The sequence below is a fragment of the Heptranchias perlo genome, chromosome 19, assembly GCF_035084215.1.
Source record: "Heptranchias perlo isolate sHepPer1 chromosome 19, sHepPer1.hap1, whole genome shotgun sequence".
Taxonomy (NCBI): domain Eukaryota; kingdom Metazoa; phylum Chordata; class Chondrichthyes; order Hexanchiformes; family Hexanchidae; genus Heptranchias; species Heptranchias perlo.
The window spans coordinates 37,270,016-37,293,751 of NC_090343.1; the positions used below are offsets into that span (position 1 = coordinate 37,270,016).

The following is a 23,736-nucleotide window of genomic DNA, read 5'->3' on the forward strand; positions in this document are numbered from 1 at the left end:
TTGAAGCTCATGGAATAAAAGGGGCAGTGGCAGCATGGATACAAAATTGGCCTAGTGACAGGAAACAGAGAGTAATGGTGAACGGTTGTTTTTCGGACTGGAGGAAGGTATACAGTGGCATTCCCCAGCGTTCAGTTCTGGGACTGCTGCTTTTCTTGATATATATTAATGACTTGGACTTGGATGTACAGGGCACGATTTCAAAATTTGCAGATGACACAAAACTTGGAAGTGTAGCACACAGTGAGGAGCGTAGTGATAGACTTCAAGAGGACATAGACAGGCTGATGGAATGGGCGGACACATGGCAGATGCAATTTAATGCAGAGAAGTGCCAAGTGATACATTTTGGTAGGAAGAACGAGGAGAGGCAGTATAAACTAAAGGGTACAATTCTAAAGGGGGTGCATATGTGCACAAATCATTGAAGGTGGCAGGGCTGGTTGAGAAAGCAGTTAAAAAAGCATACGGGATCCTTGGCTTTATAAGTAGAGGCATAAGAGTACAAAAGCAAGGAAGTCATGATAAGCCTTTATAAAACACTGGTTCGGCCACAACAGGAATATTGTGTCCAATTCTGAGCACCGCACTTTAGGAAGGATGTGAAGGCTTTAGAGAGGGTGCAGAAAAGATATACTGGAATTGTTCCAGAGATGAAGGACTTCAGTTACGTGGATAGACTGGAGAAACTGGGGTTGTTCTCCTTAGAGCAGAGAAGGTTGAGAGGAGATTTGATGGAGGTATTCAAAATCATGAAGGGTCTAGACAGAGAAACTGTTCCCATTGGCGGAAGGGTCAAGAACCAGAGAACAGGATTTAAGGTGATTGGCAAAAGAACCAAAGGTGACATGAGGAAAAACTTTTTTAAGCAGCCAAAAATTATGGTCTGGAATGCACTGCCTGAGGGGGTGATGGAGGCAGATTCAATCATGGCTTTCAAAAGGGAATTGGATAAGTACTTGAAGGGGAAAAATTTGCAGGGCTACGGTGAAAGTGCAGGGGAGTGGGACTAGCTGGATTGCTCTTGCAGAGAGCGGGCACAGACTCGACGAGCCGAATGGCCTCCTTCTGTGCTGTAACCATTCTATGAGTCAGAAGGTTGTGGGTTTAAGTCCTGCTCGAGAGACTTGAGCACATAATCTAGGTTGACACTCCCAGTGCAGGGCTGATGGAGTGCTGCACTGTCAGTAGTGCCGTCTTTCGGATGAGATGTCTGCCCTCTCAGATGGACATAAAAGATCCCATGGCTCTATTTCAAAGAAGAGCAGGGGAATTCTCCCTGGTGTCATGACCAACATTTACCCTTCAACCAACATCTAAAACAGATTATCTGGTCATTTATCACATTTATGGGACCTTGCTATGTGCAAATTGGCTGCCATGTTTCCTACATTACAACGGTGACTATACTTCAAAAAGTACTTCATTGGCTGTAAAGTGCTTTACTGCGAAGTGCTCCTGAGGTTGTGAAAGACGTTACATAAATGCATATTCTTTCAACACTTTTTATTAATTGTTTTATTAGTTACATTATTTAATTTCATTATTAATTTGCATATTGCATTTTATTTCCAAGTATTTCTTTTACTTTTTGCATTCCTACTTTGTTTGGTGCAAACAAATAGCTCACTCTAGTGGGCACAGTTCTCACAAGCATGGTAACCAAGGCAAGATATGACTGAAAGGGCATTGAACAGGGAATGTGAGAAAAGAATGGTTCTGAAAGAAATAGAAAGAGAGAAAGTTGCCTGAGAGGCTTTAAAACAAAGGAAACAAAAAACAGAAACCATACCAAGACTTAGGGGGGGAAAAGGCAATAAGTTATAAAATGGAGAATGTGAATATAGTATGAAAAAGATCCACTAGCTGGTAGGGTCTAGGCGCAAAGAATGCATTTACAACACTGAAGAAATACCAATAAGGGAAAAAATATTTTACACTGGTTTAATGTCACAATTACAAATTACAGACACAATTGATTTTCTTAGAAATTGAAATTGCAAGGTTTTGAGTTCAATTGATATTGCATGTTATTAATATTTCACAACCAGCAGTGTGCAATGATGAATATTTTCGATCCTGAGACTGACCTCAACCCCCACTCATGAGTTTGTAATCTACACGCTGCTCCTCAATGATATCTGTCGACACAGGGCCAGCTTCCATATGTGTGCAGACGATACCCAGTTTTACCACGCCACCACTTCCCTCGATATTCACACCCACCTCTGTGCTGTCAGATTGCCTGCCTGACATTAAGTCATGGATGAGCCAGAATTTCCTCAAATTTAACATCTGGAAACTGAAACCATTGTTTTCAGTTCACACCAAAAGCTCTGCTCCTTCCTCATTGATTTCATCACCCTCCCTGGCTTCTTGATCAGAGATGCACAGGCTGTGGGCAACCCTGGAATTGACCCCGAGCTGAGGTTCAAACCTCATATCCTATTCATTATCCAAGAGCACTTACTTCCACCGTTGCAACATTGCCAGCCTTCACCCACCTCATGCCCATTGCTGCCAAAATACTTTTGTGACCTTTAAACTCAATGGGGTAGATTTTCAACTTGCTGCCAAAACTGGCATTGCAGTTTGGGCATCCATTATAGAAACCGCCTGATTTTAATTTCCACTGAAACCAATGTAACAGGCAGCTGATCTGCAATGCCAGTGTTACACCCGGGTGGCAAGTTGAAAATCTACCCTAATTTCCCTGACATTCTCTTTGCCGGCCTTCTGATCTCCAACTTCCATTAACCCCAACTTGTCCAAAATGCCACTGCTCTCATCCTATCCCGTATTAGGCTCCACTCATTATCCACATCCTCACTGACCTCCATTGGTATCCCATCCCACGGTGGATTGAATTTAAAATCCATGTCCTCATCTACAGATCCCTTCGTGGCCTCACCCCATCCTACCTACTTTCTCAAGCCTTCCTGTGGCTTCCAGTTCTCTGACTTTGGTGTTCTTCCCGTTCCCTTGATTTCACCATTGGTGAGAGCCTTCAGCCATCTCATTCCCACTCTCTAGACTTCTCTTCCTAAATCCATCTACCTCCCTCTCTAATTTTAAAAACCTTCCCAAGATCCGCATCTTCAACTAAGCTTTTGGTCACCTCTCCGACTTCTTCCATTCCTTTCTTGCTCTGTGAAGTGCCTTGGGATGTTTTACTATGTAAATGACACCATGTAAATACAAGTTGTTGCTTAACTGATAAAAAATCAATAGATCAGACAAAATGATACTTTAAGTGTTATATGTTACACTCGGGCTAAACATATTTTCTCAATGAAGTCTGAGTTATTCGTGCTTGACAATCAATAAATAGATGATTGCAATGATACCAATTGAGAACAACTACACACTATACAGCCAGGGTTTAATGTTTTTATTTTTCTGTATTTCCACAGGCTTTAGCACTAATGACACATTCATCCTTAATAGAGTGACCACCTTGTGCAGGAGGTACAGTAAGAATGTCTCTGGACAGAGAACACTTCTTAGAAAAAGATAGTAAGTACATATGTAAATTGCAAAGTATATGCACTAATGTGCTTGAATTGTATACCGGAGAGGAGTAACTGATCAAAAACAAATAGCAACTCTGAAAAGAGCAGTGGTATATTTTGCATAGATAGGGGTAGAGAACATGGCACTGATGCAGAGCCACTGAAGTTGCTGCTCCTCAGATGTTACGTGCACATGGAATCCACTGAGCTGACCTCATTCTACATAGCAAGGCTGGTTCATTTAAATATTTTTGTGGCTTAATTGCATGATGCACAGAAAGCTCCCTGGAGATCGCGGGCACCTGCAGCTACCGAAGGGCTTCTGGCTGCTGTTTTTTTATTATTTAAAAGGCTTGGAGGCACAACAACGTCTTTGAAATATTGGCTTTTGCAGGCCAAAGAAGCCGGGTGCAGGAATGAAGAGAACTCCTTATTGAACAGTGTGACAGTTCTCTTACCAACCTCTCCCACTGATATTGCTAATTAGAAAAATTGTGTTGTAGGTCTATGCCTGCCAGGAATCAAAATTATTTCATATAGAACCCTTACAGTCGGCTAACAAAGGAGACTTTCATCCAATCAGTCAGAGCTGTCATTGACTCCATGTGCCAGTTCTGCTGAAAAAACTCTGATTATTATTCATTCTTAAGATATTGACCTTTGTAATGCAGATCAGGAAGATTCCAGGGTTCAATCCCTGGACTGCTCTGAGTTGGCCCATCTCAATTAGGGTACAATGCAGAAACTACTCTAGGTGAAGGAAGGAAAAGAGGCCAGGGCTCTTGATCCTGGATGCTCTGTTTAATGCAAATTCTACTTGAATTCCACTATACCGCATGTGCCAGGGTTATGCTGTATCCAAACACGTGAACTCTCACTCATTTGCCTTCATTTAACCATCCTCCACACGTCATAGGAGTGGGAATTGGGGGCAACAGCACTGATCCTCACCAGCTGGTGAACCTTTGAAACAAATATCAACAGAAACAGCACTGTTCTTCTTATAACTTTCATATGAACAAGACAAAAAATAAGTAAAATGGAACCCCTCCCCAACAGATGTACCGAAAAAAGTCCTAAGGTGTGTCCCCCCCCCCCCCCCCAATACCAGCCCTGACCCGCCTCTCACAGGTCGGTGATGTAGTTAAGTTTGGGAGACAGTGATTGGCACTGGCACTAGATGACTCATGGAGGGAAGGCTCCTGGCCCCACCCTACTCCACAGCCCTGCCCCACCTCCTCCGCTGCCCCGGCCCCGCCCCCTATTCCCTTCAACTGGCTCCGCCCCTATATGACTCCGCCCCATGTTTACTCAGCTGGCCCCGCCCCTACCGGACTCCGCCCCTGTTTACTCAGCTGGCCCCGCCCCTACCTGACTCCGCCCCTGTTTACTCAGCTGACCCGCCCCTACCGGACTCCGCCCCTGTTTACTCAGCTGGCCCCGCCCCTACCTGACTCCGCCCCTGTTTACTCAGCTGACCCGCCCCTACCTGACCCCGCCCCTGTTTACTCAGCTGACCCCGCCCCTGTTTACTCAGCTGACCCCGCCCCTACCGGACTCCGCCCCCTGTTTACTCAGCTGGCCCCGCCCCTGCCTGACTCCGCCCTCTGATTCCTGGAGTCGCGTTTAACCGTCCTCTTCCCTCCGGGTGTGAAGTAAAGATGGAGAAGCGGGATATTGCCGAGGCCTCGGACTCAGGCGAGGACCTGCGGCCGCCACTGCGGAACCTGGTGCACGGCCTGAGGGGGGTAGTGTCGCAGCTGCGAGGTGAGTGCGGACAGCGCGCGGCTTCAGGGGCGCAGGCCACAGAATCCCCGAGCTCGAGTGGGCAGAGTGTCCGGGCGCCGCGACCCTTCCATCAGTGAGTGCAGCGGGGAGCGTTAAGCCTGGAGCCGGAGAAGCCCCCAGGCTCTCGGTGTGGGAGGCTGGAGGCGTTTTATGGTGTCGGTGGATGAACTAATTTACTGTTCCCAACAAAGCCCGAGTGTGTGGAATGAGCGTCCCATTGGGCTCCACCGAGGGGAGGGAAACTGTTCCTCCGGTTCAGGCCATGTCTGATTTGAGTCTGTTTGTGGAGATCCAGATAGCCGGGATACAGAACCTGCTGCAGACACACAGTAACGGTGAAGAGAACAGGCCGGAGGGGCGGAATGACCTACTCCTATTCCTATGTTCCTGAATGTGGAGATGCCGGTGATGGACTGGGGTTGACAATTGTAAACAATTTTACAACACCAAGTTATAGTCCAACAATTTTATTTTTAATCCCACAAGCTTTCCGGGGCTTCCCCCTTCCTCAGGCCTGAGGAAGGGGGAAGCCCCCGAAAGCTTGTGGGGTTAAAAATAAAATTGTTGGACTATAACTTGGTGTTGTAAAATTGTTTACAATATGTTCCTGAATCCAAACCTGGGTCCATGAACCCTCTGCCGGGTTACGGACTGTAACAATACGCTGGGAGCCGGACTCCAGGCTCCTGGAATCCGAATTGGATGAAGACCGATATAAAAGTAGCTTAACGTTTCAGGTATAGGCAGTTGAGAGTAAGTTACAGGCTGAGATCTAATGTTAGCTGCCTGTATGTAAAATAACTGATGGTTCAATGGGTAAAGCCATCCAGGCTTTTGTTACCTCCAGACTCGACTATCCCAATGCTCTCCTGGCCGCCCTCCAGCCTTGCATCGTCTGTGTACTTGAGCTCATCCAAAACTTTGCCCCGTCCTGACTCGCAACCATGTCCTGTTCACCCATCATTCCTGTGCTTGCTAACCTACATTGGGTCCCGGTCCAGCTAAGCCTCGATTTTAAAATTCTCAGCCTCGGGTTCAAATTCCTCCCTGGCCTCATCCCTCCCTATCTCTGTAACCTCCTACAATCCTCCGGGAACTCCGTGTTCCTCCAACTCTGGCATCTTGTGCATCCCCACTTCCTTCGCCCTTCCATTAGTGGCTGTTCAGCTGTCTAGGCCCTAAGGTTTGGAATTCCCCCCCCCAAGACTCTTAGAATCATAGAATGGTTACAGCACAGAAGGAGGCCATTCGGCTCATCGGACCTGTGCCGGCTCTTTGTAAGAGCAATCCAGTTAATCCCATTCCCTCACTCTTTCCCTGTAGCTCTGCAATTTTTTCCCCTTCAAGTATTTATCCAATCCCTCTTTGACAGCCATGATTGACTCTGCCTCCACCACCCTTTCAGGCAGCGCATTCCAGATCATAACTACTCGCTGCATAAGAAAGTTTTTCCTCATGTCGCCCTTTGGTTCTTTTGCCAATCATAAATCTGTGCCCTCTGGTTCTTGACCCATCTGTAAATAAGAACAGTTTCTCTTTATTTACTTTATCTAAACCCTTCATGATTTTGAACACTTCTATCAAATCTCATCTCAACCTTCTCATTCTATCCACATAACTGAAGTCCCTCATCCCTGGAACCATTCTAGTAAATCTTTTCTGCACCCTCTCTAAGGCCTTCATGTCCTTCCTAAAGTGCGGTGCCCAGAATTGGACACAATACTCCACCTGTGGCTGACCCAGTGTTTTATAAAGGTTCAACATCTTTGCCTTAACACCTCTCGCTCCTTCTTTAAGACACTGCTTAATATGTCTATGCTTGATCATCTTTCCTAATGTCATCTCCTTTGGCCTGGTGTCAATTTTTGTCTGATTAGACTCCTGTGAAATGCTTTGGGGCGTTTTACTATGTTATATAAATGCAAGTTACTGTCGTTGTAAATGCTCTACTGCGTGTGATATTGAGTCATAAACGGTTGCAGTTTTGATCCCCAGTATGTGCCCAGTTAGCTCCCCTCAACTGGGGTGAAAGTAGCTCTGATTGGCTTAACGTCTGGGGCTGGTAGGGGTGTTGAGGTCAGCCGTAGCTACTTCTGTTCGCTACCCAAGTAACACTTGCTGGAAAGTGTGTGTAAGCATGTCGGTGGACATCAAGTGAGAACAGCATTGGGCTCGGCTGTGATTTCCTTCCCTTTCAAATAGCCCACCAACACTTTCCATCTAAACTTGCATGTGGAGGACTGCTGGCAACCGTGGACCACACCTACATGAAACAGCACCTTCAGGAGAGAAGGTTGGTGATGAGGAGGATACTGGGGAGTGAAGCACAGGGTTCCATCTAATCGATCTGTTTCGGTGGCTTATGTATAGAGCTGGGAGAGAGTGATGGTTTGAAAATTAACCAAGGGCTTTGCTTTGTTGCCATCATCCCAGATTTTCTGATTGGTGAGGGGACATCTAAAGCAGGGCAGGGTGGGACATCTGCCTATCAGAGATGTCCCCATGCCCCCAGCAAAATTTCTGAACCCGGGGTCATTTATGAATGGAAGGTAGACACCCCGTCCTCTACCGTGGAGTTACGCTGAAATTGGGGCAGGAACTCGCAGTGGCAGAGACCTGCTGTAGTGGGTGCAGCAGGCAGCCTCCATGCTGCTGGAAAAATCAATTATTTTTGGAGATATTTACTTTCAGCCTTCTAGGCCTGTGCATGGTAATGTTCTGACAGCCAAAGCACGGGCCCTTGCTGCTGGCACCTTTCATTCTCCTCCTCTGCTGACCTCTAAACATTAGTTGCCTGGGCCTAACATTCAGCTCTCGCATCCAGCATTTTACTGAAAATCCTAAATTTCAAAGGATTTTCCTCCTTTTGTCTCTGATCTAAATACATGGACAGGCACCTCCTGAGCCACAAGATCTCAGCCCCCCAGAAGTAGGGGCGAGGTGAGGAAGAGACCATGAGGCTGCCATAACCAAAGCTGATTTTACTGTTGTCTTACCAGTTGCATGTGTGCACTTCCAGAAGCGTTGCTGGAGTGCGGGCCCTGGCTGTTTTTTGTTCCTCCCCCTTCCCCAGCTCAGGGACAGTAAGGTCAGTTTGTGCACTCTAGCCATACTGGCTGAAATTGGCTGACTCAGCACAGAAGGCAGATGGCTTTCAACGTGATGCACTTTTTTGTTTTTATTAATCTGTGAAACCAAGACAACATGTTAATGCAAACTTTTCTCTTTACAGAGGGAGAATCTTTATGGAAGTCTGAAGATTTTGACCTGCAGTTCTTCTGGAAAACTCTAGGTTTGGTATTACATAGATTACACAGAATGTACAGCACAGAAACAGGCCATGCGGCCCAACAGGTCCATGCCAGTGTTTATGCTCCACATGAGCTTTCTTCATCTAACTGCACCAACATATCCTTCTATTCCTTTCTCCCTCATTTGTTTATCTAGCTTCTCCTTGAATGCATCTATGCTAGTCGCCTCAACTACTCCTTGTGGTAGTGAGTTCCACATTCTAACCATTCTCTGGGTAAAGAAGTTTCTCCTGAATTCCCTATTAGATTTATTAGTGACTGTTATATTTATGGCCCCTAGTTATGGTCTTCCCCGTAAGCGGAAACATCTTCTCTATGTCTACCCTATTGAACCCTTTCATAATTTTGAAGACCTCTATCAGGTCACCCCTCAGTCTTTTTTAGCCTGTTCAATCTTTCCTGATAGGAATAACCTCTCAGTTCTGGTGTCATCCTAGTAAATTTTTTTTGCCCCTTCTCAAGTGTCTCTATATCTTGGCATATACAAATGTGAGAGGAGAATGCAGACAACCTGATAGTGTTGAATGTCTAAGTAACCTACAGAATTATCCATATACACTGAAAATAATAATTTAAATATTGTCATATTGAAAGCACCTTTTAGCAGGTGTACCAGAGCATAAGAAGGGAACTGAAATATTTGCAACTTAAATTTTATACTGAAATATTGACTGAAGTTAAGTTATTTTGGACAGTACATGTGTTGAACTATTAGCTACTTTATGTAAATAACTATTATTAATTGGAGGAAAGAGTTCCATTGTTAGGGGGGGAAAAGGATGCTGTGATGGTACATACTGCATTATGGTATGTTTACTGTCTGTTGCATGCACAAGATAGAGAACCAGCCAGCAGCCAATTGGGGATCAAAAGGATGTGGAGGATATTAGTTTGCTGAAACTGGCATTAACTGTTCTCTTTTAGTTTTTGTTATATTAGTTTTGCCTTTCCAATCTCAACCTTTTGTGGCATGTTCACAAAGCCTACGACTGACCAAATTGCACGTTAGTAAAACCACTGCTGCACTTATACCGATTCTGAAAGTAAACCTTTCAGTAAATGTCGAGGTGGTGTGTTTAGTTTTAGTTTGTTTGAGTTTTGCATTAAAATTTAAAGACAATTTTTAATGTAATCAGTACACTGCATGTGGATTATTATTTAGTTCAATCCCTGCTTCATAGAACCTCTGCTGATATTATTATATCAATGGCTTCCATACGGTTACAGCTCTGAAAGCAAGTACAGTACATTGAAATAATTTTGGGGGGATAAAGTCTGCAGTGTTAATCTAAGCTCAGCCCCAATAATAAATTTAGATTTGAACTTGTATTGGATAATCGCCTGGCTGATTCCAGAGTTGGCAGTTTCAGTACCTGTTGCTGTCACTACTTCTAATTTTTATTTTTGTAGAAAATTACCTAACTTTTCCCAACATATTTCCTCCAGGTGAGTGTTTTAAAGCAATATCGCACGAAGTGACAAAGCTAAGTCTGGCCTTTTCAAAACCACCGTTACCAAGTATACAAGTAAGTGCACCTATTGAACCTCAGATTACGATTCTTGCAATAAATGAAGCAGTGCTGTATTCCATTTACTGATGTTTTCTGTACTAGGACTGTCAGAAGCTCACTGCTGAAATTCAGAAGAGCATCCTTAATTTAGCCACTGTGTACTACTGGTTACCCAAGAGTCAAGGCAAGTGCTGCTGAAGGGCTACAAACTTATCCATTGAGATGTTGCTAATGCTGTTACGTGATAACTAATCTACGTGGCAGAAATGTGAATTTTGTTCTACAGTTCACTCATTTTACAATTATAACTATGTTTTTATTAAGATAATGCAACAAACAAGAAAACATACATTTTGTTGCATTTTTTAAACCAAAAGGGCAGGAAATTGGAATTAAAAAGGTAGCCGTCATAGCTAACAAAGATGGCGAGCAGACAGGATGGTCTGTATGGCCTACTACTGTTCTTTTGCTGCATAGAGGGATTGGGTGTCTGTGGATTGGAATATACTGGGCTTTCACTTCTGGAACCTCTCTACCAGCTGTTCTATGTGAAATGAGTTCGAACAGTCTCAACTCAGTTTCTAATGACATAGATCTACTTTATGAATGTTCCAACATTAAAATTTGATGGAGTTTTGTTTTTTGCCCTGTGTTTGATGCACACACAAACCATTTTACTTGAGTCTCCAAACCAACCTACTGAGAAATCCATGTAAGTAGAATTTCCATTGGCCTGACACTGAGTGCACATGCCTCCCTGTCAGATTGCACCCCCTTCACGTAAGTGCAGTGTTCTTAGGCCAAGGTTGGTGAGAATTGAGCCTGAAGGACCTTCAAGTCTGTGTAGAGGTACTGCTGTAGTTTAACCAGCTAAAACCGTGCAGCTCACCAGCGTAAGGCAGTGGTAAGCTTTCTTACTGGTAAGCTCAGCTCTGTAATTGTTTATTCAAAATCAAGTCTTGAATGAATCAAATTTTCCCCTCCTTCAGTGGAGGCAAAACTGAAGCCATCCATGTTGCCCCTCCTCAGCTTCTGCAAGCCTCTCCTCATATTGTATCAACCTCTGCAAATGTCATCTCTGGTTAAGTCCGGTAGTTTGGGCATGTTGCTTCGTTTGAGCATAGTTTTTTTTTCTCTACGCCTGTTCCGCCACGATGACCACCTTTGAAATATCGCCTGCTGGTTCCTTTTGCCCCTTGGTATCAATTTCAGAATCGTTGACTTTGCCTTCAAATGCCTCCGCAGCCTTGTCCCACCCTACCTCAGCAACCTCCTTTAGCACCATGTCCCTGCTCATGCTCATTTCAGAAATGGCAAGCAAATTATAAAGCACTAAGAAATTAAATGGGTCCCAAAATATGTGGATTAGACATAAGGCAAGTGTGTGAAGATGCGGCATTTAAAGGAGAGTAAGGCATTTGAACAGCAGACAGAAGACTGATTGAAGTGCCAGTTTCAGAAAGTGTTGATTATTGCAATTTTTCCTTGAAGAATAAATGATGTCTGCTTATAACACCAAATTCAATGGCAAGTTATGTTGTGGAGTTTGGCTACACAACACAACCGTTAATCCACCTATATAACCACCCAAATGGAATATATTGCCTGGAGGAATGTATTTCACGTAGTGGTGAAAAATTGCAGTGGTAGAGACTGAAGGGGTGATTCCATGATCTCGTGCTCTTAGCAGGGAGCACCTATCAGAAATAAGACAACAGTATTGTGGTCTGACTCCCCCTGTGAGCATGGTTCCCCTCTGAGGGCACAAGTTTTTCACAACACATCTGTATTAGAATGCATAATAGAAGATTGTATCTATTAAAACGTACCACTTTCTAAATAAGACTGAGTCCTTTTGCAAACTGATTTGAATGAGTTAGTCAAAAGTTATCTGACTTTATGCTTTTATAAGCCTTTGGTGTAACAGTTTTTGTGCTGTTAGTTAAACAGTTATAGGTAGAACTAATTGATCGTGGCTCCACATGGCTGAGAATAATGGAGTTTTCCTTTGCTTCAGGCGTGACCCTACGACGACTAGTTCGAGATGCCACAATGGACGTAGTGGAGGGAGTTATTCAGCTATTGAATGTGATACTGAGCGCACCACTTCAAAGGTGCCAACCTAGTCAAATCTACTTGATTCAGTGTTGAAAATGTGAAGATGTGAATAACAAACTTTTCATCGTTATTTAAAATGTAATACTTAGCAAAGCCATGGTACCTGCAGGGGAACAAGAAATGTATTGCTTCAATTTTTTTCTCATAAAATTTGTGAACTTTCATTTCTCTCTTCTCTCCATATTTTAATCTTTAACTGTGTGCTGAATCCTCTTAAATAGTTCCCCAGAATCAGTACTTGAATATACCTGTGGGTGCCTGGTTACAGAATGGACTGCTACTTGAAGAGCGCAATTGTATTGCTACTTTTCTGTTTAATACAAAGTGGTTTTGGGTGTCCATCTATGCTAAAGTGGCAGTATAACTCAAGAAATACCGCCGCACTAAACTCCTGGTGAGAACTCCTCCAGTAGCCCATTTCATATTGCTTAGAGTTCCAAAGAGTGCATAAATTTAGCCTGTAAGTGATCTGGATGTGTTGTTTAGACAGTTGGTTCTTAGCAAGTTCAGATTACTTGAGACCTGTGTTACCTACCTACAAAAGTCTAATCAGAAATAATGTAATGCTTTTTATGATTTGATGTCCAATCATGATTTGCAAACTGGTAGATGTTGCTTGTGTGACATCAAACAATTTGTAAATTAGATGGTTGGAGAAGAATAGAAAAATTATACCATATTTTGATGAAGCCGAGCTGAATTAGGATCTCTCATTCTATCACTCAACCAGCGTTGTTTCTCTTTCCCTTCCTTCAAAAAAAAGGCCTCTGAAGAGTAAATTAGTGATGGCCTAGTTTAGGCAGTATGATTCTCTGCGACACTAGCTTCACTGGGGTCGACACTAACGAGCCTTCTCTTTAAGTCTATCGTTTTTTAAAAAAATGTTCTGAGATACATTTGAATATCGCTGGAAGTGTGTAAGCCAAAGGATGAACACTCCCAAGTCAGTTTTTTTTTTTTTTTATTCGTTCACGGGATGTGGGCGTCGCTGGCAAGGCCGGCATTTATTGCCCATCCCTAGTTGCCCTCGAGAAGGTGGTGGTGAGCCGCCTTCTTGAACCGCTGCAGTCCGTGTGGTGACGGTTCTCCCACAGTGCTGTTAGGAAGGGAGTTCCAGGATTTTGACCCAGCGACAATGAAGGAACGGCGATATATTTCCAAGTCGGGATGGTGTGTGACTTGGAGGGGAACGTGCAGGTGGTGTTGTTCCCATGTGCCTGCTGCTCTTGTCCTTATAGGTGGTAGAGGTCGCGGGTTTGGGAGGTGCTGTCGAAGAAGCCTTGGCGAGTTGCTGCAGTGCATCCTGTGGTGAAGGGCACACTGCAGCCACAGTGCGCCGGTGGTGAAGGGAGTGAATGTTTAGGGTGGTGGATGGGGTGCCAATCAAGCGGGCTGCTTTATCTTGGATGGTGTCGAGCTTCTTGAGTGTTGTTGGAGCTGCACTCATCCAGGCAAGTGGAGAGTATTCCATCACACTCCTGACTTGTGCCTTGTAGATGGTGGAAAGGCTTTGGGGAGTCAGGAGGTGAGTCACTCGCCGCAGAATACCCAGCCTCTGACCTGCTCTCGTAGCCACAGTATTTATATGGCTGGTCCAGTTAAGTTTCTGGTCAATGGTGACCCCCAGGATGTTGATGGTGGGGGATTCGGCGAGGGTAATGCCGTTGAATGTCAAGGGGAAGTGGTTAGACACTCTCTTGTTGGAGATGGTCATTGCCTGGCACTTATCTGGCGCGAATGTTACTTGCCACTTATCAGCCCAAGCCTGGATGTTGTCCAGGTCTTGCTGCATGCAGGCTCGGACTGCTTCATTATCTGAGGGGTTGCGAATGGAACTGAACACTGTGCAGTCATCAGCGAACATCCCCATTTCTGACCTTATGATGGAGGGAAGGTCATTGATGAAGCAGCTGAAGATGGTTGGGCCTAGGACACTGCCCTGAGGAACTCCTGCAGCAATGCCCTGGGGCTGAGATGATTGGCCTCCAACAACCACTACCATCTTCCTTTGTGCTAGGTATGACTCCAGCCACTGGAGAGTTTTCCCCCTGATTCCCATTGACTTCAATTTTACTAGGGCTCCTTGGTGCCACACTCTGTCAAATGCTGCCTTGATGTCAAGGGCAGTCACTCTCACCTCACCTCTGGAATTCAGCTCTTTTGTCCATGTTTGGACCAAGGCTGTAATGAGGTCTGGAGCCGAGTGGTCCTGGCGGAACCCAAACTGAGCATCGGTGAGCAGGTTATTGGTGAGTAAGTGCCGCTTGATAGCACTGTCGACGACACCTTCCATCACTTTGCTGATGATTGAGAGTAGACTGATGGGGCGGTAATTGGCCGGATTGGATTTGTCCTGCTTTTTGTGGACAGGTCACACCTGGGCAATTTTCCACATTGTCGGGTGGATGCCAGTGTTGTAGCTGTACTGGAACAGCTTGGCTAGAGGCGCAGCTAGTTCTGGAGCACAAGTCTTCAGCACTACAGCTGGGATATTGTCGGGGCCCATAGCCTTTGCTGTATCCAGTGCACTCAGCCGTTTCTTGATATCACGTGGAGTGAATCGAATTGGCCGAAGACTGGCTTCCGTGATGGTGGGGATATCGGGAGGAGGCTGAGATGGATTATCCACTCGGCACTTCTGGCTGAAGATGGTTGCAAACGCTTCAGCCTTGTCTTTTGCACTCACGTGCTGGACTCCGCCATCATTGAGAATGGGGATGTTTGCAGAGCCTCCTCCTCCCGTTAGTTGTTTAATTGTCCACCACCATTCACGACTGGATGTGGCAGGACTGCAGAGCTTTGATCTGATCCGTTGGTTGTGGAATCGCTTAGCTCTGTCTATAGCATGTTGCTTCCGCTGTTTAGCATGCATGTAGTCCTGAGTTGTAGCTTCACCAGGTTGGCACCTCATTTTTAGGTACGTCTGGTGCTGCTCCTGGCATGCTCCTCTACACTCCTCATTGAACCAGGGTTGATCCCCTGGCTTGTTGGTAATGGTAGAGTGAGGAATATGCCGGGCCATGAGGTTACAGATTGTGCTGGAATACAATTCTGCTGCTGCTGATGGCCCACAGCGCCTCATGGATGCCCAGTTTTGAGCTGCTGGATCTGTTCTGAATCTATCCCATTTAGCACGGTGGTAGTGCCACACAACACGTTGGATGGTGTCCTCAGTGCGAAGACGGGATTTCATCTCCACGAGGACTGTGCGGTGGTCACTCCTACCAATACTGTCATGGACAGATGCATTTGCGACAGGTAGATTGGTGAGGACGAGGTCAAGTAAGTTTTTCCCTCGTGTTGGTTCGCTCACCACCTGCCGCAGGCCCAGTCGAGCAGCTATGTCCTTCAGGACTCGGCCAGCTCGGTCAGTAGTGGTGCTACCGAGCCACTCTTGGTGATGGACATTGAAGTCCCCCACCCAGAGTACATTTTGTGCCCTTGCTACCCTCAGTGCTTCCTCCAAGTGGTGTTCAACATGGAGGAGGACTGATTCATCAGCTGAGGGAGGACGGTAGGTGGTAATCAGCAGGAGGTTTCCTTGCCCATGTTTGACCTGATGCCATGAGATTTCATGGGGTCCAGAGTCAATGTTGAGGACTCCCAGGGCCACTCCCTCCTGACTGTATATCACTGTACCGCCACCTCTGGTGGGTCTGTCCTGCCGGTGGGACAGGACATACCCAGGGATGGTGATGGAAGAGTCTGGGACGTTGGCTGAAAGATATGATTCTGTGAGTATGGCTATGTCAGGCTGTTGCTTGACTAGTCTGTGGGACAGCTCTCCCAATTTTGGCACAAGTCCCCAGATGTTAGTAAGGAGGACCTTGCAGGGTCGACTGGGCTTGGTGTTTTGCCGTTGTCGTGTCCGGTGCCTAGTGGTCCGATGCCGGGTGGTCCGTCCGGTTTTATTCTTATTATGACTTTTCGTAGCGAGATTTTACAACTGAGTGGCTTGCTAGGCCATTTCAGAGGGCAATTAAGAATCAACCACATTGCTGTGGGTCTGGAGTCACATATAGGCCAGACCGGGTAAGGGCGGCAGGCTTCCTTCCCTAAAGGACATTAGTGAACCAGATGGGTTTTTACGACAATCCGGTAGTTTCATGGCCATCATTACTGATACTAGTATTTTAATTCCAGATTTTTGTTTAATTAATTGAATTAAATTAATTAATTGAATTTAAATTCGCCAGCTGCCGTGGCGGGATTTGAACTCATGACTCTGGATTTTAGTCCAGGCCTCTGGATTACTAGCCCAGTAACATAACCACTATGCTACCGTACCTTATTCTCTGCCAGTGAGTTGTCTTTATTGTAATAAAGTAAATGCCATCAGCAAACTAACTACTACAGTATATAAAATTTAAACACATATAATAAGATCAGATTGACATTAAAGCATGGAAATTATTACCTCATTTTCTTTTAGCTTTAATATAAAATAAAACAGCCCTAGAAAAACCCTAGTAAAAAGGTTACTGCAACTTTAAGAAAAAGATGTGATTCGCTATTCAAACAGTTTTGTAATTGTGCTGTGGAGCTTTTCTTCAGTGAAATAAAATTGATGTTACAAGTTTGGGTATAATGTGTTTCTATCCTGTCTTGTACTTTTGTTTGATTTGTATGTAAAGCTTTTCATTTGGTTTCAGTTTGTCACAGGACCAACTGACATCCACAGGTGGAGTTTGGGAAGCTTGTGACCGGTTTTCTAAGATACCAAAAGGTAATGTAGATCACAAAATATAGTTCAAAGTGCCCCTCTCTCTCCCTAGTCTTCATGATTGAAAATATTCAAATATTTTCAAATGAAAAAAGGGGGAAGGGAAAGCAGGTGGCTTCGGAAATAATCTAAATAATATCCGCATGGTTTGTTGAACTGTGGATCATTTTATCCATTAAAATGTTTTCTGTTCTAGTAATTGACGGCTTTACTTGTGATTGATATGAAAGTTGCATGTAAACTTCAGGCAAAACTTAAAATTTATGTTAATCATGTTCAGCTGTTACACTTTCTCATTAGAAATCCTTGCCTCCACAAAAAGCTTTCACCATAATTGTAGGCAGCTCACAATAATAAATTAATGTGCTGTACCTACTATTTTCTGAGGTTATCAATATTTTCAGTGGAAATAATGTTTCCAGGGACAGGTTAAAAGTAAGAGCTGCTCTATTGTTTAATACAAACTCAGCATAATGAGCATTTTGATCCCGTGGACACCAATCTGTGTCACAATGGTCATATTTTTCAGAAGTTCATATGCTTTTACAGTAATTCAAGTACTTTATATTAGTGCTTGCTATAGTGTAATGTATTTAATTTCTTTAAGTTTCAGCATTTACTGTATCTGAAAGCAAGTTATTTGGGGGTGTGTGTGTATATGTACGCACGCACGCGCGCGCACACACACACACACACACACACACACACACACCTGTTTCAAAATTGAGCTGCTTTGGGTTCAAGGTGTTGGTAACTTGAGGTTCTACCATAACTTGGAACTTTGTTTGCAAGGAGTCATATGTATCTTTGTGTGCCCAGTATTTCTATACACTTAGTTTTCCCAGTAACAAAGTGTTGTGATATTCTTTTTTGGGTGCAATATTTTTCAATCATACCTAGCCTAATTTTAGTCTATCTAACCCAAGTGTGACACACTATCTGTTTTGTACTCCTTCTCCACAGATAACCAGGCAGCTGTTCTATCACTGATGTCTTCCTATGCTGCTATTGTAGAGGATGCATTGGAGGAAATGGAACAGGTACAAATTCCAATAGAATATAAAAACCAAGTAGTAATGACGCCTATACAAAACCTTAGTAATACCTCAGTTAGAGCACTGTGCAGTAGTGGAAGGATATTGAGACTGTGGAGAGGGTACAATGTAGACTCACTAGTGTCTGGTATGAGGAAATAGAAATGCCTGGAAAAATTGGGCTTTTTAAAACTAGAACACTGCAGATTACAGGGCAATATGATAGATATGTTTAAAATTAAGATAGGATAAGACAGGGTAGATAGAAGTCATGATGTGGAGATGCCGGTGATGGACTGGGGTTGACAATTGTAAACAATTTTACAACACCAAGTTATAGTCCAGCAATTTTATTTTAAATTCACAAGCTTTCGGAGGCTACCTCCTTCCTCAGGTGAACGATGTGGAAAACGTGAAGGTGAACGATTTTCCACATCGTTCACCTGAGGAAGGAGGTAGCCTCCGAAAGCTTGTGAATTTAAAATAAAATTGCTGGACTATAACTTGGTGTTGTAAAATTGTTTACAAAGGGTAGATAGAAGCAAACTTTCCACTAGTTGAGGGTGTCAAGAAGAGCATCCATAGATACAAGATTCACAGCAGAGGGCAGGAGACACATCTTTGCACAGAATTGTGAGGCCGTGCATTGCACTTTCAGGGTTAGTGGTTGAGGCAGAAATGACATCAGTATTTAACATTAGATTGGACAGGTAGATGAATGAAAAGGGGTTGAAGGAACATAGGAATAGGGTGGGTAAATGTGATCAGAACTATTTGCTTACGTGGAGGGTAAATGCTGACATAAACCAGTTGGGCCGAATGGCCTGTTTCTACGTTAGAAATACAAAGTAGTTACATGTATGTAAAATTTTTAAAACTGAATTGCACCTGGAGTGGGATGGAGTTCAAATGTAGCTGTAAAAGTTTTGCCAAATTTAAAAAGAGTTCTTACTAAAATAATTTATGAAACTGAGATTTAAATCTCTAATTTAGTTTGTTCTTGAGCTACTAGATTAGGAAGTGCACTAAATGTGCACTTAGTAAAAAGTAATCTCTTTTTGTTTTATGTTGCTCACCTGATTTACATCGAGTCTATAACACAGAAACAGGCATTCAGCCCAACTGGTCTATGCTGATGTTTATGCTCCACATGAGCCCCCTCCCACCCCTCTTTCATCTAACCCTATCAGCATATCCTTCTATTCCTTTCTCCCTCACATGCTTATCTAGCTTCCCTTTAAATGTTTTTTTGCCTCAACTACTCCTTGTAGTAGTGTGTTCCACATTCTTACCACTCTTTGGGTAAAGAAGTTTCTCCTGAATTCTCTATTGGATTTATTAGCGACTATTTTATATTTATGACCTCTAGTTTTGGACTCCCCCCATAAGTGTGAACATTTTCTCTATGTCTACCCTATCAAACCCTTTCATTATCTTAAAGACCTCTCTCAGGTCACCCCTCAGCTTTTTCTAGAGAGAAGAGCCCCAGCCTGTTCAGCCTTTCCTGATAAGTATATCCTCTCAGTTCTGGTATCATCCTTATGAATCTTCTTTGCACCTTCTCCAATGCCTCTCTATATTTTTTTGCACAGTACTCCGTTTGGCCTAACCAAGGATTTTTAAGTTTAACATAATTTCTCTGCTTTTCAATTCTGTCCCTCTAGAAATGAACCCCAGTGCTTCCTTTGCTTTTTTTTTATGGCCTTATTAACCTGTGTTGCTACTTTTGGTGATTGAAGTTTAGTAATTGCTTGGATGCTGAAAGAGGGACCCGGTGTCTGAACCCCCACCAGTTGAAATTTGCTGGATTTGCCTTTTCTATGGCCTTATTGAGCTGCATCACTACCTTTTGTAAATGTGTACCCCCAGAACCCTCCGCTCCTGTTTTTTTATTAAGCCATGTTTGTGTTATCCCTACTATATCTGGCTCCTCGTTATGAATTATTGCCTCCAGTTCCCCTGTTTTTGTTTTAGTTACTGTGTACATTGCTATACAGGCAATTTAATTTTTTATTAATTGTTCCCCTTACTTTATTTTTAACAGTCATTTTATGCCCCTGTTCTAAAACTGTGTTTGTTCCCTAACTATTTGTTACCTTTATTCCTTTCCTTGGTCTGACCTTTACTCTCATCTCCTATTTCTTTTATCTTCAGACTTAGCTATTTTCATCAGACCCCTGCCCCCCCCTTGTCTTACTAGTTTAAAGTCCTATCCACAGCCCTATTTATCCATTCCACTGGGGCACTGGTCCCATTCCGGTTCAGGTGGAGCTCATCCCAGCAGTACAGCTCTTTCCTGTCCCAGTACTAGTTGCAGTGTCCCATGAATGCAATCCCTCCTTCCCACACTAGTCTTTCAGCCACGCATTCACCTTCCTGATCTGTTTGTCTCTTCCAATTAGCACATGGCTCGGGTAGTAATCCGCGAAGTCCTGTTTTTTTAAATTTAATTCCTAATTTCTGATATTCCCTTAGCAGGACCTCCTTCCCTTTCTTCCCTATGTCATTGGTCCCAACATGGACCACGACAACTGGATCTTCTCCCTCATTCCAAGTTCCTGTCCAGTTGCTCTGAGATATCCCTTATCTTTGGACCAGGTAGGCAACACACCCTCCTGGACTCTTGGTCGTGACGACAGAGGATGCTATTTATCCCCCTAATTATCGAATCCCCTATGACTACAACCTTTCTATGTTGCTCCTCTTTCCTCCGCCACCGCCGCCCCCGCCACCCACCCAAACCTTGGACAGCCTCATGCTCCACGGTGCCATGGTTAGCATTCTGGCCATCCTCCCTGCAGCCTTCATCCTTATCCTCACAGACAGCAAGTACATTGTACCTGTTGGATAGGGCCAGTGTTAGCGGGATCTCCTTCTCTGCCTCCCTAGGTTCCTCCTACTCTGCTGACTGACAGTCACACTGTTCCCTTTCTGCACCTGTGCTTTCCTCTGAGGTGTGACTGTACTCTGGAGAAAACTATCCCGATACTCCTTCCCCTCTCGTGTCGGAGTGTCTCTAACTTCCACTGCAGCGACTCAAGGCAGAGACATTTTCTGCAGATGTAGCAATCGGGACAGTCTCGCTGTCCACAAACTCCCACATATCACAATCTCGATACATAGCCTGTGCTGTAATCTCTAATATTTATTTATTAGTTAGCAGTAATTTATAGCTAGAGGTGATTTTATTAGGTCAATCACTTGAGGTCTATTATTAATTAGCTGATGGATTAGTTTGACTTCAAGTTAATTAATTAGTAATTAATTACACTGCTTATTTATTTATGTGTAGCAAAATGGATCCCTTTAATGTTCGTTTCCTCTATTTAGTTTATTTTGTCCCCTTAGATCTATTTAGGCTGTTTAGCTATTTACCCTCTTAGGTCTATTTGTTTACCTAAAGGATGATATGCTCTTAATACTTAAGATCAATTATAAATTAAACACTTAGCTCTAATTTTTCTGGCTCTCGTCATTCTGTGCTGACGAAGTAATTTTGAGTTTTTTTCTCTGTCTGGTATCGGCTGCTGCTCCCATTTTATCAACTGCCTCTGTCTGCTGCTGCTTTTTTTAAACTGCTGGTGCTGAGGTTTGCCAGCTGCCTCTCTGCTACTTGTATGACTTTGGGAGCATTGTCCACATATTTGAGCTTTTCTGTGACCTCTGGGGTGGGGCTAACTGGCTGTCTTCAGTTTCAGTAAAAACATGTACCAAACAAATCAAAGTGTATTCTTAAAATTTTTTGTGAAACTATACTCAAGGTTGGGAGAAGTGTTGGTGAGAATGGAACACTGTATTCCCACTTTGAACACTTGGTGGCAGCATGGATCATTCAGTAGAACACAGTCAGCTGCAGAGTGACCCTCTCTACTCATCATTGTGTCTCTCAATAACTCCTGCTTCTACTTGATTCTGCATTTATTATTCCAGTTGCCCTTTGTATTTTTTCTGAGTGAGATTTTCTGTTTGTGCCAGATTGTCGTGAGCTCTGTGCTGTGAATCTATGCCAGTAGTGTAGCCCGACTTTAGAGAGAGATTTCATCTTGGTGTAGGATGGAAACTTGAGTTGAAGTGACAGTGAAGAAACTTGTCAACATGTTTTTCTTTTGAATATTTAAAGAAATATTTGATGACTGACAACTTTATTATATGCTCAATTTTAGCTAAAATAAACCAATTTATGATGAAAATGTGGCCTTTTTGGTGTGCAACTTTCTCTCGGGCTTCTGTTAGTAGAGCAACCAAAGGAAGGGATGGTCTCTGATTTCCCTGTGGAGAGGTGTTGACTTCCACTCAATGGCTCCCCACAGCAGCAGGTCGAGATTGGGAACCAAGAGTGGTGGGAGGTTTGAACTTGCATCCTATTATTGGGCATTGCGTGTTACTTGATGGTGGTCAGGCATGAAAATGTCCCCCCCAAACTGTGGCAGATCTACTAACTCAGCATGAACTTGGAATAATTTCCTGATCTGTAAGTCTCAACTACCTGCTGGTTTAACACACCGAGCCATCAGGGAGCTGAACAATCATATCTGTATGTTGAAGTATTTGTTGCTTTGTATCATTTGCTCAGTTATTATTGTACCTGAATCTTGCTACAGTGTGGTACTGTAACTCATATATTTATATTGAATTAAAAACAAAATGTTGGTAATATGTCTGGTCTGTAAACATAATATTTTGGGTATCAATCCTTTGTAAGTTTTGATGAAGGGTCTATACCCAGAATGTTAACCTTCCTCTTTACCGAATTTATTTTAATGGGCTATTTCAATCAACCTAATAGAAATTGGGAAAACCCAAGTAGTTTGTTTCATAGTTGATAGATGTAATGCATGACTGCTTCATGAGCCAGTGTGTTAGAGAAGCCATGAGAGGCAGTGTGACATTTACAATTGACCCAAATAACCTACAGAAAATGGAAGTTGTGGCATTATTGAGTGATTAACTTCAATGTTATTTGGAACTCAGAAATACCAAAGACCAGGAACTGGGCAAATAACTTTAAAAGGGCTAATTTCAATGAAATGAGGGAACAGCTCAAGCAAATTAACTGGAGAAGGTTGTTCAGCAACACTTTGGTCGTAGGCAAGTGGAATACCTTTAAATGCATAATACTGAGTATGCAGGATAAGTATATACCTTGAATCAGTAAGATCAGACTAAACGGATATGACTCCAAATGGATTAATAAGTAAAAGGGAAAAATAACCTCTCCAAATCCGACAGAGACAACTGGGATGGGGATTACTGGAAAACATGTTAAAACGCTGATTAGAGGGCCAAAGAGAGACCTTGGTGCAGATGGGCTCCGAACAGAGGATGAGCACAAAATATTCTGAATGATTGCATTCTCCAAGTATGCACAAAGGAAGGCACAAACAACAGAGTTAACCTGGGCAAAATGAATGACTGATATAAATGAAATGGAAGTCTTAAACAGGCTAATAGGGGTATAATTAGATTGGAAACAGACAAACATGATTTCTATATTCAAAATGGATAACTGCAGAACTCAGTCTTGCTTCCATCCCATGTAAAATAATGGAATTGATTATTAGATGTAAACTTGAAAATTAACTATACAATAATTGAGTAAACAGTGATCAACAGGGTGCAGAAAGGGAAGATTTGCCTGATGAACCTCCTTGACTTCTTTAAGGAAATGACATCCCAGATGGACTGTAGTAAGCCCCATGATGTGCTGTACCTAGGTTTCAGAAGCCCTTTGACAAAGTT

The 23,736-nt window shown here is 43.5% G+C and overlaps 1 protein-coding gene across 1 annotated transcript in view; it reads left to right on the plus strand.

Annotated features, from left to right (window-relative positions):
- The first annotated feature begins 5,106 nt into the window (after window positions 1-5,106).
- The window catches only part of ccndbp1 (cyclin D-type binding-protein 1), a 33,113-nt gene continuing 14,483 nt past the window's right edge, over window positions 5,107-23,736 (plus strand). Inside the window, exons 1-7 of the mRNA XM_068000617.1 lie at window positions 5,107-5,279; window positions 8,533-8,592; window positions 10,058-10,137; window positions 10,225-10,306; window positions 12,140-12,236; window positions 16,893-16,966; window positions 17,927-18,003. Coding sequence (XP_067856718.1) covers window positions 5,174-5,279; window positions 8,533-8,592; window positions 10,058-10,137; window positions 10,225-10,306; window positions 12,140-12,236; window positions 16,893-16,966; window positions 17,927-18,003 — 576 coding nt within the window. The 5' untranslated portion in view covers window positions 5,107-5,173. The remainder of the gene's footprint in view (window positions 5,280-8,532; window positions 8,593-10,057; window positions 10,138-10,224; window positions 10,307-12,139; window positions 12,237-16,892; window positions 16,967-17,926; window positions 18,004-23,736) is intronic.